The sequence below is a fragment of the Salvia hispanica genome, chromosome 3, assembly GCF_029641045.1.
Source record: "Salvia hispanica isolate PSC_SH4W2 chromosome 3, Shi_PSC_v1, whole genome shotgun sequence".
NCBI lineage: Eukaryota > Viridiplantae > Streptophyta > Magnoliopsida > Lamiales > Lamiaceae > Salvia > Salvia hispanica.
In genome coordinates this window covers 60,285,926-60,302,467 of record NC_142694.1, presented here as the reverse complement: position 1 = coordinate 60,302,467, position 16,542 = coordinate 60,285,926, and the positions used below count along the sequence as shown (strand labels likewise).

Genomic DNA, 16,542 nt, shown 5'->3' with positions numbered 1-16,542 from the left:
AGTCTCAAATCTGCTTTGTAAATAAAACAATATTCATTGTCTGCACCATTTTGGAACAAAATGTTGAATCTAATTCAAAACCAATTTCAAAAAACAATTACCGAAACAGTTCAAAACTTTCAAAATTGTGTTTCCAAAACCAATTGCGCAGCTTTTAATTTTATAAAAAATTTGACAAACAAAACTAAGTATGACCATTGGTTTTGCAAAAGTTAGTTTTCGTTTATAAAGAATTGAGATTTAGATTCAAAATCCTAGCCAAATAAGAAATCTAAGTTCTCCGAAACCAGGGCAAAGTTTTAAAAATTTTCGGATTCAAAATTCAAACTTTGAATCCATAAACAGTTGTAGTTTTCATTTATTTTCAGAAAATTTTCAATTACGCGAACACAGTTAATCCACAAGTAATTAGCAAGCAAACATATTATGAATCGAGCCTACTTTGATACTACTGTAAGGAATTCTTGTATTCATCTAATGAGCGCAGTAGAAATTGCATACAAGAATAACATATCTAGATTCATAATCATATAGCAAGTTGAGCATGTAAAACACGACTGAACTAAATCTTACTTGTTGTGTTGTTTTCTTCTACGATTGAATCCTGCAAGTTGAATCCACTTCTATCGAGGTCCACGTGCAATCCAATCCGATGCAGGAACTATCTCGGTACAATTGCTCCGTAGAAGAATGCTAGAAATTCTTTCTACAGAGCTTTACGTATTTTCTCTCTATTGTTACGCTATTTTTCATCTCCCACAATGGAGAATAAATAACCATTATATAGAAAAAGAGTCACTAGGCTCCATGATTGTTGGGCTTATGAACTAATATAATTGTAGCCCAACTATAATTAATTAATCCATATTAATTTAATTCTAGCTCATTTCCTTTCACTTAAGCCCACAGCATCAAGGTGACTTAGTTGGAAAATATTGATGATAGACCAGTTATAGTACAATAAATTTAACAATGTCCACAGTTTTTCACACAAGAAATTTATAAACAAGGCTTGAACTTTCACGTACGTGAAAATTTGGCATGTTAAATTACCTGGAAATGAAAAGGAGTTCGACAAATAGAGACTTTAGCACAAGACAGAAATGTGTTCCTCTAAATGACATGTTGAGCATGAGCTGACAGCTAACTATAACAATAATAATATTATAAGAAATTCATTCCCATTGATATAAAATACTACCAAACACAGTAAATGCTAAACATTATACAGAGAAAATGAAACATGTCAATTAATGGAATAGTTGAGATAGTGATAGTTATCCATGCTTGTCCAGTTGATTGATCAGAATCTACCCAGGATATATTTCTCGACCCACTCAAATTTGGTTTCGTATCTACCATTTCATAGATCAGACAATCCCTTCTCAGCCCCTGCGATTGTGTGTAACCCAAAAATCTCGATTCAACATAGGCCACTTTGCAGACCATTTCGCCCCTCAATTATCCTTCTTCTACATTGTGTCCTCACCCTAAATTCAAGTTAACCTGAGTTTCTCAAGTTTCGGTCAAAAAGAAGGTCGATTTTAGGAGTTTGCATTCACATCTCTCTCCGTCTTCGTTTGTAATATCGTCCTCGTTTAGAGCCCAACCCATCAGATCTCTTTTAGGTTGATGGATGGAGGTATTTCTATTGGCATGACAAACTAGTTAACTCATAATAAGGTGATGTTGTCTATTTCCATTCAATTGGATTCCCTCAGTTACCATTTTTTTTTGAATTCACAAATTTATTTAACCTTGATTTCTGAAAATAACAAAATACTTGCATTGAATGTTAGATACAATGATATTTGACTTGGCCTCATTTACTCGAATGTCAGTTGAAGGTTTTGTTAAGTGAATTCGCATTGAAGTATAGATCCAGTGAATGAGGTCTATGATTTATTTTTGTATGTTGCATTGAAGTATACTTTTTAGTAGAAAATATTCTAGAATTTGAATAAGTTGAAATCTTAATACACCCGCGGTTTGGATTGAGCATTGGCAAGAAGTAGAAACACACATGCGGTCGTCAATTCACACTATCGTACGAAGCGATAGCTTGTCGCTTACCCTAAGCCGTCTACGTGCATCCATGTGCATGTGTTTCACCCTACTGATTAACTAGGCTAGACTGGCATCGTTAAACTCTATGTGCGGCGCACTATTCCCGCCAAAAGAAAAACCTTAACCCATGACTCAACTAATTAACTAGCACATTGAAGTAAGAACTTCCACAGAGATGGACACGGACCAAGAACACTATACTCGGATGATGTCATGATGTTTTTGGTTGCTACCACGCAACAATTGTGGTGTAAGTTACCTACTAGATTTGGAAAAGGTACCGAAACCTTAAATCTAAACTGATCAACTAGACTAGGAAAGTGAATGTGGTATTCTAGATCGAAACTTAATGGGCACGTAAAACATAATGAGCACCTGACTTCGGTGTCTCTATGCTAACTACCTAAATAGAGGGAACATGCATAAAAAGTACAACAAGGACATTACCTAAAATAGCAAAAAGCTGCAAAAGTGTGAAAAAGACAAAACATCAAACTGAACCCAATCGGATTTCCTAAAGTGACGTCTGTACTATTTTATCTTCTTTGCATTATAATTTGCAAAAAAAACTCCATGGACATTTAACAAACAAAAAAGTAAGAACATAAAGGCTCATAAATCAAGACACCATAAAAACGTTGGACCTACTTTAGACAAACATGAAATCAGACGAGAAAACATAAATAAATCTAGAACTTAACCACGAGAAAACTCCAGATCTACTGAACTACCTAACTAACAATTGCATAAAGCATCCAACAAATGAGAAACTAGTAGAAATGAAAACAAATGCAAGGTAAGTAAGCATAGAAAGCATGAATAAAATAACACTATCCACTAAATGGAAAAGAGTCCCAGAACATAAGTGCGAAAGAAAAACAACTTAAACCGAACATGTCTTGGTGCGAATGGAAATATAAATCAACATAAGAAAGCAAAAAAATAGAATTGTTTCTTCACTCCGAAGAGTGGTGGAACGAGCTAGCTACGGAACTATTAATTTTTCCACTTTTAACTATTTTATAGTACTATCAATTTTCCAAATACGTGTGTGAAAAAAAAAGCGTATCCCTTGTATCGGGACAGATGGAGTAGTAAAAAAACATTCCTTTAAATATAGGAGTCCATATTTTTAATTATCCATGCATTAATATTTGCTATATTTGAATTTGCTATAAAACAAGTCGACTAATTAATAATTATTGTATAAATACTGGTTTATCTACGCATTTGGGGGTCCAACGAATAGTCAATATTTACATTTTTAATCCCCAAACTCTCCCATTACTATTCCGTCTAGGGTTCTCTCCCAAATTTTCTCCTTTTCCTTTCGCAATTCCCCATTTCATTCAAGGTGAGGAAAAGGATCATTGCTTCAGCTCAATTACAATAATTTGTAGCCAGGTTAACTTTTTTGGTTTGCGATTTCTTCAATCCCCAATCGTATATGTGAATTATGCGCGCCCCGAATGTCTATTTACTTATTTAAAATTATTATTATTTTTCTTCTCATAGCTGCTTTATCTTTCAGTTTGAGGAAAGATATGATTTTAATATATATTCTGATTAGGCGCATTTGTAATTGAGCATGGTTGTACTGTCGGATTTCATGTAGTTTTCGATTGCAGCTGGGGTATGATGACATGTTCTTTCTTTTAGGATTTTTGGGGGAAATGGGTATTTTGAGATAGGGAGTTGTATATAAGTGAAAATGAGTATCTGTTTTAGATTTGGAGTCAACTTTGACTGATTATTGAAGTTGTATGTCATTCAAGTTGGAGGAAACATTCATGTGCGTAAGAAATATAGTAATGTTTATAAAAAAAAAAACTTTTTTGTACTGCAAATAAAATAATATCTGGAAACTTTGGATTTGTTTCTGGGGAATGGTGTTCATACTCTAAAAAAAACAGAATCTCACTCCTCAGAAGAGGAAACCACCCTCTAACAGTATTGGTTTATTTTAATATATTTTTGGCTAGAATGTAAACCAGATGATTCTCTTTCTGTCTATCAGTTACTAGTATTTCTTTTGCATGTGTGTGGTATGGTGATATTTGTTTATCGTTACTGCTCGTGATCATTTATTTAGTTACATGATCTTTGATTCCTTGTCATTGTAGGAACGGGTTATCCATAATGTCTGAGATAAAGTCATCTGGGAGACCATTTGATCAATTATTAGAGAAAGTATTATGCATGAATATACTTTCTTCTGATTATTTTCGTGACTTGTTGAAATTGAAAACATATCATGAAGTTATTGATGAGATTTATGTTACTGTCACACATGTGGAGCCATGGATGACTGGCAACTGCCGAGGGCCTTCTACTGCTTTCTGCCTTCTCTACAAATTCTTTCTTATGAAGCTCACTGTCAAGCAAATGCATGGCTTATTGACTCACCCAGATTCTCCTTATATTAGAGCAGTAAGATCCTTTCCCGGTAGATATGTCATAGAAGATTTTCCTATTTTCTGTTTTAAGGTGTTTACAGTTATTGGTATGAAATGATTGATGTTTTCTAATATATCCTTTTTTCAGATAGGATTTCTGTATCTAAGGTATGTAGCCGATCCAAAGACTTTATGGAGTTGGTGTGAACCGTACGTAAAAGATGATGAGGTATGCCGTATATGTCTTGTCCACTTGATTCTGTAAAAGTTTTTTTTTATTATTATGAACTGGTTTCTTAAAGTTGGTTTTATGTAGTTTGAAATGACTATAATGTGTTAGACTTTCAATGGGCACACAGAACAGATGCTCTATCATAATACTGATCGAGCCAGCCAACTAGCTTACATGTCAGCATAGTGTTTGTTTTATTAATTTAATCATTAATATATTTCTCAAAGCGACCAAATTTCCATGCTTAGTGAACACATAATTTATAATTTAGGCAAACAAATATAGCATTCACAGCACAAATATGTGAATTTTTTTATCTTCAAGGACATTCAGCATGTTTTTCCTGTGGCATATTCTCAATAAAACCAGGCACTGTGGTTTGCATATTTCTCGGAAGTCAGTCTCCTTTAATGAATACTTTCTCTTATGGTACTTTTTGATATTTCCACTATTATTTTAATGTTTTTTATTTAACAATTTTATAAGCTACCGTGCTATCTCTCACTGACTGCAAGGGAATCTATGATTGTTCTGTATGGGTTATGTGTGGATGATCTCTTGCCTATATGACTGGAATTTCCTGTTGTGTCTGATGCATTATGGCCAGGATGGAACAATTTTACAATTCATCAGTGGTGCATTGGCATGATTCCCTCCAGGTGACCTGTTATGTGGGAATTTTAAAAAATAATTGGACAAGGTTTTGTTGTATATATGATAAGTTATTCATTGTTTTACTATCTGACTGTTCTAGTTTTATTTCCACTTGGTATCTCATTCTGCATTACTTAGGCTGTTGCGCTAGTCATATCTGGGAACATTTCTTGAATAAATTCTCAAATTGTCTAGTGGCTTCTGAGGCACCTTTTTTTTATGTCAGCACCATTATGTTATTAATTTTCTTTTTTATTTCACCGTCAACTTGTATCCATTGAACATCACTATATTTTATGTCCGTCTCTTAATTCCAGGAGTTCTCTCCTGGTTGCAATGGCCGTATGACAACAATGGGTGCGTATGTGAGGGATTTGCTTCTTGGACAGGTTGTACATCGTCTGCTCTTGCTTTGAATTGATTTTTGAGATTGTTGCTTTGTTACCATCAGCATCTTTGTCCTTTCTGATAAATTGTTTTCTGTATGCAGTACTATTTTGACACACTTCTTCCTCGTATTCCGGTGCTGGTATTGCGCACTGTTGTAGCCAATCTTGAAAATATGAACCTGCCATCTAAGCACTGTGGAGTTACTGGTGAGACCACTCGTGGAAGTGAAGAGACTGCAAGAAGACCACCTTCTGTCAAGGCTGCCCTCTCTGTCTCTTTCGGTCAACGTGCCCCTCATCGGACAATAACTAGGGATTCATCTCCAGTTCGGCGTACAGCTAATCATTCTTATGATCGAGGTAATGAATCAAGACGATCTCCCCAAAATGGTGATCGGGATCATCCTGGAAGGGAGAGAGACAGAGGCAAGGATAAGGACGACGACCGTGATCAAGACAGAACCAGGGATCGGCGGTATAGAGACAGGGACGATGAAAGGCGAAGAGAGCCGGAAAAAGGTAAGGATAGGAGACATGATTATGACAGAAGATCCCAAGACACCTACAGAAGGAGTTATGATAGGAGGGACCGTGAAGACTACATGAGAGAAGGCAGTTCTCGTCAGAGCAGAAGTAGGAGTAGGAGCAGGAGCAGGAGCAGGAGCCGGAGTCAAAGTCGGAGCACCCGTGAATATGGTAAGCATAATTTAAGTGGTCACAATCCATTTAGCCATGAAAGTAAGGAGAAGAGATCTGCATCTAGTAATCTGGCTGAGCTCAAAGATCTGTATGGTGTATCAAGCAATCAAAAGGAGGTGGCTGAGGCCTTGGAGGGTCGCCCTTACAGGCCCAGTGGTACCGAGGAGGTGATCAGACTCGGTGGTTCATCATGGAGGTAATGTGATTTACTTGCAAACATCAACTCTCTCCTGTGAAGGAAATCACTTTCAGTTCGATATTCGTTGTTATGTTATCGCCACTGATTCATGACCGAGAAGTATGGCAAGAGTGTGATGCATAATCAAGTACTGTGTAATGTATTCATAGCGTGATCAAATGAAAGGGGATATGAAGCTAGAGATCTTCGATTATGACGATGAAAATTTTTGGTAACGCTCTTTTCTCAGATCTTTGCTTCTTGTAATTTCAACTACTGTATAAGCCAATTTTAAACTGTAATGTGCGAGTACTATACTTAATGAGCAATCAGTTTGAAGTTTGAACGATGCTTTGTTTTTTAATCTACATTTGTAGTTCTCTCATTGCATCTCCTTTGGCTTTAATGAACCTGCAATTTTTTATTAATTAGTTAAATCTGGCCTATTAGTTTCTCTCAATGAGAAATCCAGTACTTATATTATCTCCTTCAGTAATTTAATTCTTCATCGTTTCTCACCTTCTCAATTTTTTGGCTACCCTAATTTAATGATTACAGACTTTTAAATCATCTCAATTTTAGCTTCTCATCTCTTTCTTCTTCACCCTTGCTCCACTCTCCATGTTTTAACTCTCTTCATCGTTGTGAGTTTTCCTGTTTTAACCCTTTCAGCACCCTTTCTCCATCTCCCCCTATTCTGAATTTATTTTCAATTGATGATGTTCTGCTACCTCTCTCGCTTTCTTGATACGTAATCTGAGATTTTTTATTGGACGAAGTTGAAGAGCCAAGAAAATTATGCGGAGCTGTAAAAGGATGGTGGAGACTGGAGAGTTTGTGGAGATTATTTTATGAGTAAAAAACTAAATCTCCCTCTCTATATATATTTATAAAGGAAAGTAAGAAAAAGAGCAATAAACATAAGGTACGCATAATACACTCTTAAAATCCTAAAAATTCTCAACTCCGCAGATCAAATATTAACACACGACACAAACAGAGCTGGACGAAACATAGTTCATCCTAATAATGCCCCAAACCTAAGCAGTAGCATTTCACGTAATTATGTATATTAAAATAATAAGATAATCAGCAAACCCCCTTGGTCTTTTTCTTGTGATCAGCAACCATTTTCTTCCAAGCATCAGTGATCTCCTTCTGCACTTCAAGGGCAGTCTTCTTCACCACAACAGCATGCTCCTCGTCTGTGGTGATCTTCTCAGTGACCCTCGACGGGATCGTGTCGAGCTCGTGCATAATCTTCTCGATGTCCAGAACAAGCCTCTCTGCCAGAGTCCGCGAGAAGTCCTCGCGTATGACAACGCGAAGCACCGTGATGTGCTGCGCGTCTGGCGGCATTGTGTAGGCGGGGACGATCCACCCATAGTGGCGGAGCATGTCGGAGATCTCAAACTCGTTGTGGCGGCTGTTGTCCTTGAGGCTGAACGCCACCAGCGGGACGCCGTGGTCCTTGGACACAATGGTGAAGCGCCCTGTTTTCTCGAGGCCTTCTTTTAGCACCATCGCATTTTCTTGGCAGTTTTCCATTATGTTGCGATACCCCTGCATTTTTTAAATTAAGGTCTCTATTCTCATTTTATTGTATTCCTACTAAGAAATATTGAGCATATGTAGAGATTGATTACTTTACCTCATAACCTAGCCGAATGAGTTGATAGTATTGAGCAATTATTTGACTGGACCCTGCAAATTTTTGAAACATCAAACTTAGTTGATGAACTTAACCCATCCCACATCGGAGAATGGAGTGAAGTTGGAAGCTGTTGTCCAATCTCAATTAGTTTGAGGTCTTTCGAGGGTGACCCAAAAGCAAAGTGGACAATGTCAAACTAATGTGCAGTCGATTGTCCTTTCAGTGAGATACATTACCTTTGGAAAAGTTGAGGGTGAAGGTGGGCTGATCTGATCCGAGATAGTTGATGTGGAAGATTAGCTCGTCGGGCAAGTCGTCCTTGGTCCTCCAAATGGCCCACCCGATACCGGCATACACCAACCCATATTTGTGCCCGCTCACATTGATACTCTTCACCAACGGCAATCTGAAATCCCACTCCAACTCCGGATACAAAAACGGAGCAATGAAGCCACCACTAGCAGCATCCACATGAATGGGGGTGTCCCATCTGCCAAGAGAAAATAGATTGTTATATACTCCCTCCGTTCCAATAAATATTCGGCATGAGAATTTATGCAGTGTTGTTTTGTAAGAGAAAAGAAAAAGTATAGATAGTGTTGTTTCTATTTTAGGAAACGGAAACGTTTCATATTTAATGGGAGAGCCCAAAAGAAAATAGTTTCATTTTTAATGGGACGGAGAATTAAGGTACCCTGTTTGTTTGTTCTTCTCGAGCAAGAGGTCATTGAGGCGCTTGACGTCCTCGAATTCACCGTTAAGAGTAGAGCCTAAGATGGCGGCGACACAAATGGTGTTCTCGTCGACCATCTCGACGGCCTTGTCGGGGTCCATGACATAGTATCCCTCGGTTAGCTTGACCTCCTTGAGCTCCACTTCGAAATAGCGGGCGAATTTCTCCCAGCAGACTTGGACGTTGGCGCCGGTGACGATGTTGGGCTTGTCGTGGGGTTTCCCGAGCTCTTTCATCTTGTTCTGCCATTTCCTCTTGAAGGCCAGACCGGCCAGCATTATGGCTTCCGAAGATCCCACGGTTCCCACTCCCACCGCCGTCTCGTCGTCTCCCAGCGGTGCGTTGAATAGATGCGCGATTATGTTCACACACCGGTTCTGCTCCAACACAATTTCAACATTGTCATCCATATAGGAGTATATGGCATCCCATGACCAGAAATTATTAAGAATATAAACTCATTCGGTCAATCATTCAAAGATACATTTTGACACGTGAATTTAAGAAATTATTTAACTTTATGAAAAAAATTTATAAAGAAATTAATGAAACATGGATCTCATTCTTTGTGTTTTTATAATAGAATCTGAATATAAAGAATTGGTAAATTATATAGAACCCACTTATTAAAAATATAAAACAATGTAAATGTGTCTTAATGTCTTTAATTGGTGAACAGCCCCAAATGGCTAAACATGTCAGGTTTTGGCAACGGACTCTTAATTCTACTTTCTAGAGTGAAATCCTTAAGTCGCAGGGGACTCCTAGGTAGGTTTGGACCATGAAAAATTAAAGTATTAAGTGATATGTAATTTGTAAGGCGTGTATAAATTCTTTTTCATATTCTTCTACATTTGACAGTTTAATTTTTTGTAATGACTAACATATTTTTGGATCCATCATCCCAACACTTGACACATTTAATTTTTAAATAAAACCAAAACATCCTATTCTCCATCCTACTTGATGGAGGACAAATTTTCCGTTTCTTCCTCACCTAGTTGGGCCAGCAGCGTTTGGACCACTATCTAGCGTGTTCCAGACTGTTTCGATTAATTAGGCAAAAATATCAACTTTTTTTACCATAAATTATTAGTAGCTCTATCTTAACATCATAAGTTGGCAGCAGATATAATCGTTTTACTTTATTTTCTACTTAGAAATATATATTCCATCCGTTCATAAAAAATAATCTCATTTAGCTGTTTTTTGATATCCACAAAAAATAATCTCATTTTTAAAAATACAAAGTTTCTCTCTAATACTTTACTCACTTTTCATTCTTTCTCTCATATTGTATCTACTTTTTTTCTTCATTTTTATTACTTTACCTACTTTTTTTATACCAAAATCCCATTAAATTTTTTGTCGTTCACAAATGAAACTATTTTCTTTGAACAGGGAGAGTATATACAAAAATATACTCCCTCCCAAGGAAGATGACCTCTTTCTTGGGTGGCACGGGATTTTATACAATTTTATTTTGTGTGTTGAGGGGAGAGAGTAAAATAAGAGAGATGGAATAAAATAGAGATAAAGATGTTTCCATTTTAAGTAATGGATCATCTTAGTTGGAATAAACTAGAAAAGAAAGTGAGTCATCTTCAATGGGACGGAGGGAGTACATTACTACTTGGCTTTCTTAAAATGTAAAGTAATTTGGGTCTCATCCATCTTTGAAATACTCCTATAACAAATTAAACAAAGTTCGGAAATCTAATAAAATCAAAAGAATAAAAAAAAATAAAAATCAAGGATCTATGCATCGGATACCAGCGTGAGTGGTTAATTTTATAAGCGCATTGACATGATGCCATACTAGTATTCATTTTCCTATAGGATGACATCCACGCGTCGATTAGTGGTTGGTCACTTTTTCTATTGGTGCAGAAGAGATAAACTACCCCAATTTGCAAAAGTAGTAGGTCTACTTCACTAATTAAAAACCCGACATTTTCTATCAGTGCAAAAGATTAAAAAAAAAAAAAACTACTCCACTTTGCAAAAGTAGAGTATACTAACTTTCTTTGGTCTACAAGGAGTCCAATTGTCCACATTTATTACATGACAATCAAAAAATGGTGGATCTAAATAAGGGAAATTAAATAATGTTAATCGGTATCGTGGAATGTGACACCTATCATCCTCGAGGAGTTGTTGGTCTTAGTTTGACAAATTGCAATCCCTAATTTGTGTAAAGTGAATTTATTAGTTAAATATATTGATGTAAAAAAATGTTAAAAGAAACTGATTAGCTGAGTGATGTTATTGTCGGACGTTGAATGCACACACTATGGCCTTGTTCGGTTGGTTAGATAAATAGTCTTGAGATTGTAGTATGGGATAGCTCAAGATGGGCTTTATCAAGATGCCACCATTGAGATGTGACTAGTCGGTTAATGTTGTAATTGATGACAACAACTAAGAGAGAGAAGAGAGGGGTGAGATTAAATTAATCGGAGGGTTAGTGGTGCGATAAGTTGTCTGCCATAAACACTTAAAATGGCAACATTGAGATGGGCTTGACACGAGCCTTGTGGGCTCAGATTAATTTAGATTGCGGCAACCGAGCATCAAATTAGTAAGTCGGCGAGACACAATTAATATAACCAACCGAACGCCTCCTACATCTACATATACATACTATACTCGTAATTAAATGATTAAAATACGTGCATATCTTTTCTACCAAACTAGTGCGACTGTGGGGAGGTGAAGAGTGACGTGTTCAAATTGATTAATACAGTACGGAGTAGTGCAATGAAAAATAGCCACATTAGCTATCCACATAAGATTTTTTTATTAGAATATTGAAATTTGTATAAAATAAAGTAGGAGTAACTGAATAATATTTTAATATTAATTAGAGTTATTAAATCATGCAGTATGTTTAGTAAAAATAAGTTTGGTTGCATAGATTTATTGAACTAAAAATATTACTAAATGGATTCATTATGTAAATTTGAGTCATTAGTAATCAACTAATCATTTGTATGAATCATATCCATATATTTCAAGTAAGAAAAACAAATATTTTAGAAGGGATTAAGAGTAATAAAGTAAAAATAAAGAAATTGGGGGAGGAATGGATGGGAGAAAAATGAGTACTCGCCTGTAACTCGGTGGTGACGGGGTATTCATCCATGTCGACGTAGTTTTTGTTAATGGCGGTCATCACCAGCTTGTCGCACTCCGGCTCCATCCACGTGGTGACGAAGGAGGCCAGATTCAGCCTCGGATTTCCGTCCAGCATCAGCTCGTCGTTGATGATCTGGTACGCCGCTTCCTTGGGGATCGAATTCTCCGACATCTTATACCTAATTAATTAATTTCGCAGGGGAATTCAGATCCATCTAATTTGAGTTTGAGTTTGAGTTTGAGTTTGTAATTGTATATTTACCTGGGGAGAGAGTGGCGAACATATCGCGAAGCGAAAGTCGAGTGGACTGAGACATCCGACTGGGAAGCGGCCTTGGAGAGAACCATCGGAAGAAATAACAAACAAGAGACCAAGACTGATTAAGTGATTACTGATTAGTGTGTGGATTCGCTTCTTATACTTATATTATATATATACAGAGGAGTGGTTGTGCAGCATCAGTCGGTAAGGCTTTGTTTGGGACATGAAATTGTATTGGAGCTTTCAATTTCAAATTCACTACTTTATCCGTTCCAAGAAAGATGCTGAGAGTAAAGTAAAAGATATGGAATAAAATAGTGATAAATGTGTTTTCATTTTTAGTAATGAATACTAATTATTTAGTATAAATACTTGAATTTGGAATTGAAGTTCATATTAAAAGCTAGGGAATTCAAGTATTTAAAAAATCATGCAGACTGCATTGTTGTATTGGTAAAGTAATATTAAAAATAATATCTAAAAAGAATAGTAGTAGTATGAATTTTGGCTCCACCATCATTTGATCGGTCAGCATTCAGTGGTGATAAATTTATGGTTATGAAGACTTGTACTTATTTTTGTCGCCATCAATAGTAATGGAAATGTTGATTTGTTGGCTTTTAAGAAAAAAATAAATGTGTCGATTAATTAATTGAGATCGGAGTTTGGTTTAGTAGTGTGGACACGAGGCATGAATGTGATCTTTCCTATGCATTTTACAATGCCGTTGTCAAAATAAGGATAAAACGACTCGTCCCAACTTTCAATTTTTTCATTGGATTTAAGAAATCACAGACCATTTTTTGATTAATTGCTTATGGCGATATATCTACCACAAAATCTGCAACATCATATAATTAATCAGATTGAAATTGGTAATACCATCAAATTAGTTGAGCATTTAGAATAATTAGTTTTACCAAAATAAAAAGATATTCGATGCATGTCCGCAGTCGTTTGCATATAATTAGAAGGACGAAAGAAAAACTGATTAAATTATATTAAGATGTTTCATTTAAATTGTTTGATTGAATAGCTGTCTTTATGTTTAACGCATATTGAGTGAAACCAATAATCGAAACGTGGAAATATCTTATTTGCCACTTTGATTACTAGTTGAGCAGTGTAGACGCGTTCTAACAAAACAATCAAATCCATAAAATTGATTAAGTGTTGAATTATAAAAAGTATCGATCAATTTTATTGATGTTCACACCCCTCTATGCCTAATTTTTCCTTATCTGGATACAAATTGTCATGTTGCCCTTTCCGTTAGTCTGCGACGTCGCTTCAAAGACAAAAATAAAATAAAAAAATAGTCATATTCATCCTAATCAAGCTAGTAGTAGTATATGTTTGCCCCCTTTATTTCTGAATTCTGGATCTGTCTCTCAACTTGAAATTTTTTTTTTATCTATAATTCATTTTTTTTTATCTTACGCGCGTACTTATTTACGAAAATATATTTAAGTTGTAGTATTATTTAATACTCTATCCGTCCCATGAAAATTATTTTATTTTGGTTCGTCCCACAAAAATAATCCCTTTCAATTTTGGCAAATATTCTCTCTCTTATAAATGAGTCATATTATCTACTATCAATATGTTAAGTATTTTTTCTTTTTATATTTTATATTCTTTACTAATTTCATATTAAAATTCGTATCGTCCTCCAAATTTATATTTTGATGGGACCTTAAAAAAACTATAATGCTAACTCTTAAGAGCATCCGCAGCGGTGAAGGCTGCGGTGCTCGTCCGTCCGTCCGCCGATGATGCTCGTCCGTCTGTGCCAGCGGCACGGCGCTGCTCTTAGCTAAGAGCACGTTTGTGCCGCTGAGCAGCACACGTGGCGACGCCTCATTCGCCAACGGCATAGCCGTTGGCTTATTATTTTTTTTTAAAATGCGAAATTAATTGAAAAAATGTTTTTAAATAAAAAAAAATATTTTCCCACTTCCCAAGAAAAATATATCCGTATTCTTCCCACTTTTAATTTATTTTTCAATTTTTTTCCCCCAAAATTCACATTTTCATCTATAAATTTCCCCACTTCAACACAAAAAAATCACATTCTCATCTATTCTATCATCATCTACATTCTCTCATCTTTTTTCCTCATACTCTCTCATCTATATTCCCACCACACTACACAATGTCCGGCTCCGGCGATCACCCCTCCGGCAATCGTGGTTGGAACCACGATTGGTTCGACTCCGGCAAATTCCCTAGTCCGGAAACACAATTTACGGCTCCTCCTCAAACCCAAAGTTCGCAAGCTCCGGGTGGCTACCGTCCTTACCCGGTGCACGACCTAAACGCCTCCGGGTTCGGGTGGGCACCCGAACCCGGATCGGGAGGGAGCAGCAGCTCTACTCCTACTCCTACTTTTGTTCCTACTCCTCTTGTTCGTGGCATCCACACCCGTACACTCCGAGTGAGATGATGGCGATGTTCAAAGCCTACTTGGCAGTCTCCGAAGATCCGAAAGTTGGCACGAACCAGACCGGGGAAACGTATTGGTGGCGCATCACTCGTCTTTACAATGAAACCCGGCCGGAGGGAACCATCTATTGCAATGAGAGTATGGTGCGCAATTGCATCTTCATATGCAACGAGGCAATCGGTAAGTTCCAGGGGATTTACCTCCAGGAAGAGCGGTCGGTGGGGAGCGGCACGAGCGAGCTCGACATCATCACTGCCACCTTGGCGACCTACCAACGCACGGAGTTCAAACCGTTCAAGTACCTCGATTGTTGGCAAGAGGGGCGCCAACATCCAAAGTATAGGGGCGGCATAGTAGCATCCTCCTCCAGCTCCTCCAGCAAACGGTAGAGGTCGGTAGCCCTATCCGACGGCGCCTCCAATGATGTGGCTACCCAGCTTGCCGGAACTAACTTGGGTAGCCCCGACGCTGGCCCGAGCAGTTCCCGCCGACCGCAAGGAAGGAAGAAGGCGACGACCACCCGCCGCCCCCGCCCCCGCTCCGGCTCCCTTTTTGCCTCCTCCACCCCCGAACATTGGGTCAACTCTATTTGAACGATACGTCTAAGATGACTTCGGAGCAACTTGCAACACATGAGCAAATGATCCGGGGTCTCAAGAGGCAATTGGGGTTAGAGGACTAGTCTTCCACGTGTGTAATTTTTATTTTCTAGGATTTTAATTATGTAATTTTTATTTTTTAGTATTTTAATTATGTAATTTTTATTTTTTAAGATTTTAATTATGTAATTTTAAATTTTTAATGTATTTTTATAATGTAGAAATGTTTTTAATAATTGGAGTATTTAAATTGAATAATAGAATGTTGGGACCCTTGAGCTTGTCCTTAGCTAAGAGCGCGGATGTAGGTGTTGTGCTCTTAGCTAAGGACAAGAAGTAAAAATGGATTCGGGCCCACTTCTGTACTCTTAGCTAAGAGCACGGATGGGGATGCTCTAAAAGTCTTGAAATTGTAGTATACGACGAAAAAACCACGTCCACATCTAATCAGAAAATTGAACAATATTATCGATAGCTCCTTAAGTCAGAAAATTAGTGAGTGAAAATAAATTGAGCATAGACGGTGGCATTTCCGAAAGATTAAAAATTAAATAAAATGTTCATGAATTAACACAAACCAAATAATTAAATACTAAATTTTAGATACAAAAACCTCTCTTCACTCCAGATTCAATTTTCCTCTTCTCTTCATTTTCATGCGTGTTTTTTAATTTATTAATCGAATTTTTAGCTTAGATATCTTAAATAGTTAAATCACCACTGACTTTTGTGCAAAATACGAAGGCCTTTTAGAGAAAATCACTGATCTAGTAGAGACTCAATATCACAAAAGAATGTGCTGTGACAATTAGTTAGAGAAACAATTTCATTTTATTACCATCCAAACGTGGGACTCTCGTTTCAGTAATTTTTTCAACTCACTTTTATTCACACTTTTAAAAATTTGTGTCGAGTCAAATTTGGATAATATTTCATACACAGAGAGAGTACTAATTATTTACCCCAAAAATGCAATGAATAGTTAATTGTGGAACGTAAGTTTGAATGTCTGATCGTGGAAGATGACAAACAAGGACTCGTAGATAGTACTACTCCCTCCTTCTGGCATTAAGAGTCTCGGTTGAGTTGGGTGCG

At 37.0% G+C, this 16,542-nt stretch overlaps 2 protein-coding genes across 7 annotated transcripts; one reads left to right on the top strand and one right to left on the bottom strand.

Moving 5' to 3' along the window:
• The first annotated feature begins 3,289 nt into the window (after positions 1 to 3,289).
• LOC125214317 (pre-mRNA splicing factor SR-like 1) lies at positions 3,290 to 6,964 on the top strand. 6 transcript variants are annotated; one of them, XM_048115290.2, is made up of 6 exons: positions 3,290 to 3,421; positions 4,191 to 4,257; positions 4,366 to 4,497; positions 4,612 to 4,692; positions 5,667 to 5,738; positions 5,840 to 6,964. In XM_048115290.2, the coding sequence occupies exons 2-6, from the start codon at positions 4,207 to 4,209 to the stop codon at positions 6,635 to 6,637; spliced, it is 1,134 nt and encodes a 377-aa protein (XP_047971247.2). In that variant the 5' UTR covers positions 3,290 to 3,421; positions 4,191 to 4,206; the 3' UTR covers positions 6,638 to 6,964. The 6 variants fall into 6 exon arrangements, with proteins under 6 accessions (XP_047971247.2, XP_047971243.2, XP_047971245.2 ...); XM_048115288.2 differs by having other exon boundaries at positions 3,317 to 3,471; XM_048115286.2 differs by having other exon boundaries at positions 4,191 to 4,497.
• A 507-nt stretch (positions 6,965 to 7,471) lies between these two features.
• LOC125213873 (glutamate decarboxylase-like) lies at positions 7,472 to 12,675 on the bottom strand. Its single transcript, XM_048114643.2, has 6 exons — positions 12,403 to 12,675; positions 12,115 to 12,319; positions 8,964 to 9,379; positions 8,506 to 8,759; positions 8,267 to 8,319; positions 7,472 to 8,178 (listed from the first exon to the last, which is right to left on the bottom strand). Exons 1-6 carry the CDS (start codon positions 12,486 to 12,488, stop codon positions 7,705 to 7,707), a joined length of 1,488 nt encoding a protein of 495 aa, XP_047970600.2. The 5' UTR covers positions 12,489 to 12,675; the 3' UTR covers positions 7,472 to 7,704.
• Between the last annotated feature and the right edge of the window lie 3,867 nt (positions 12,676 to 16,542).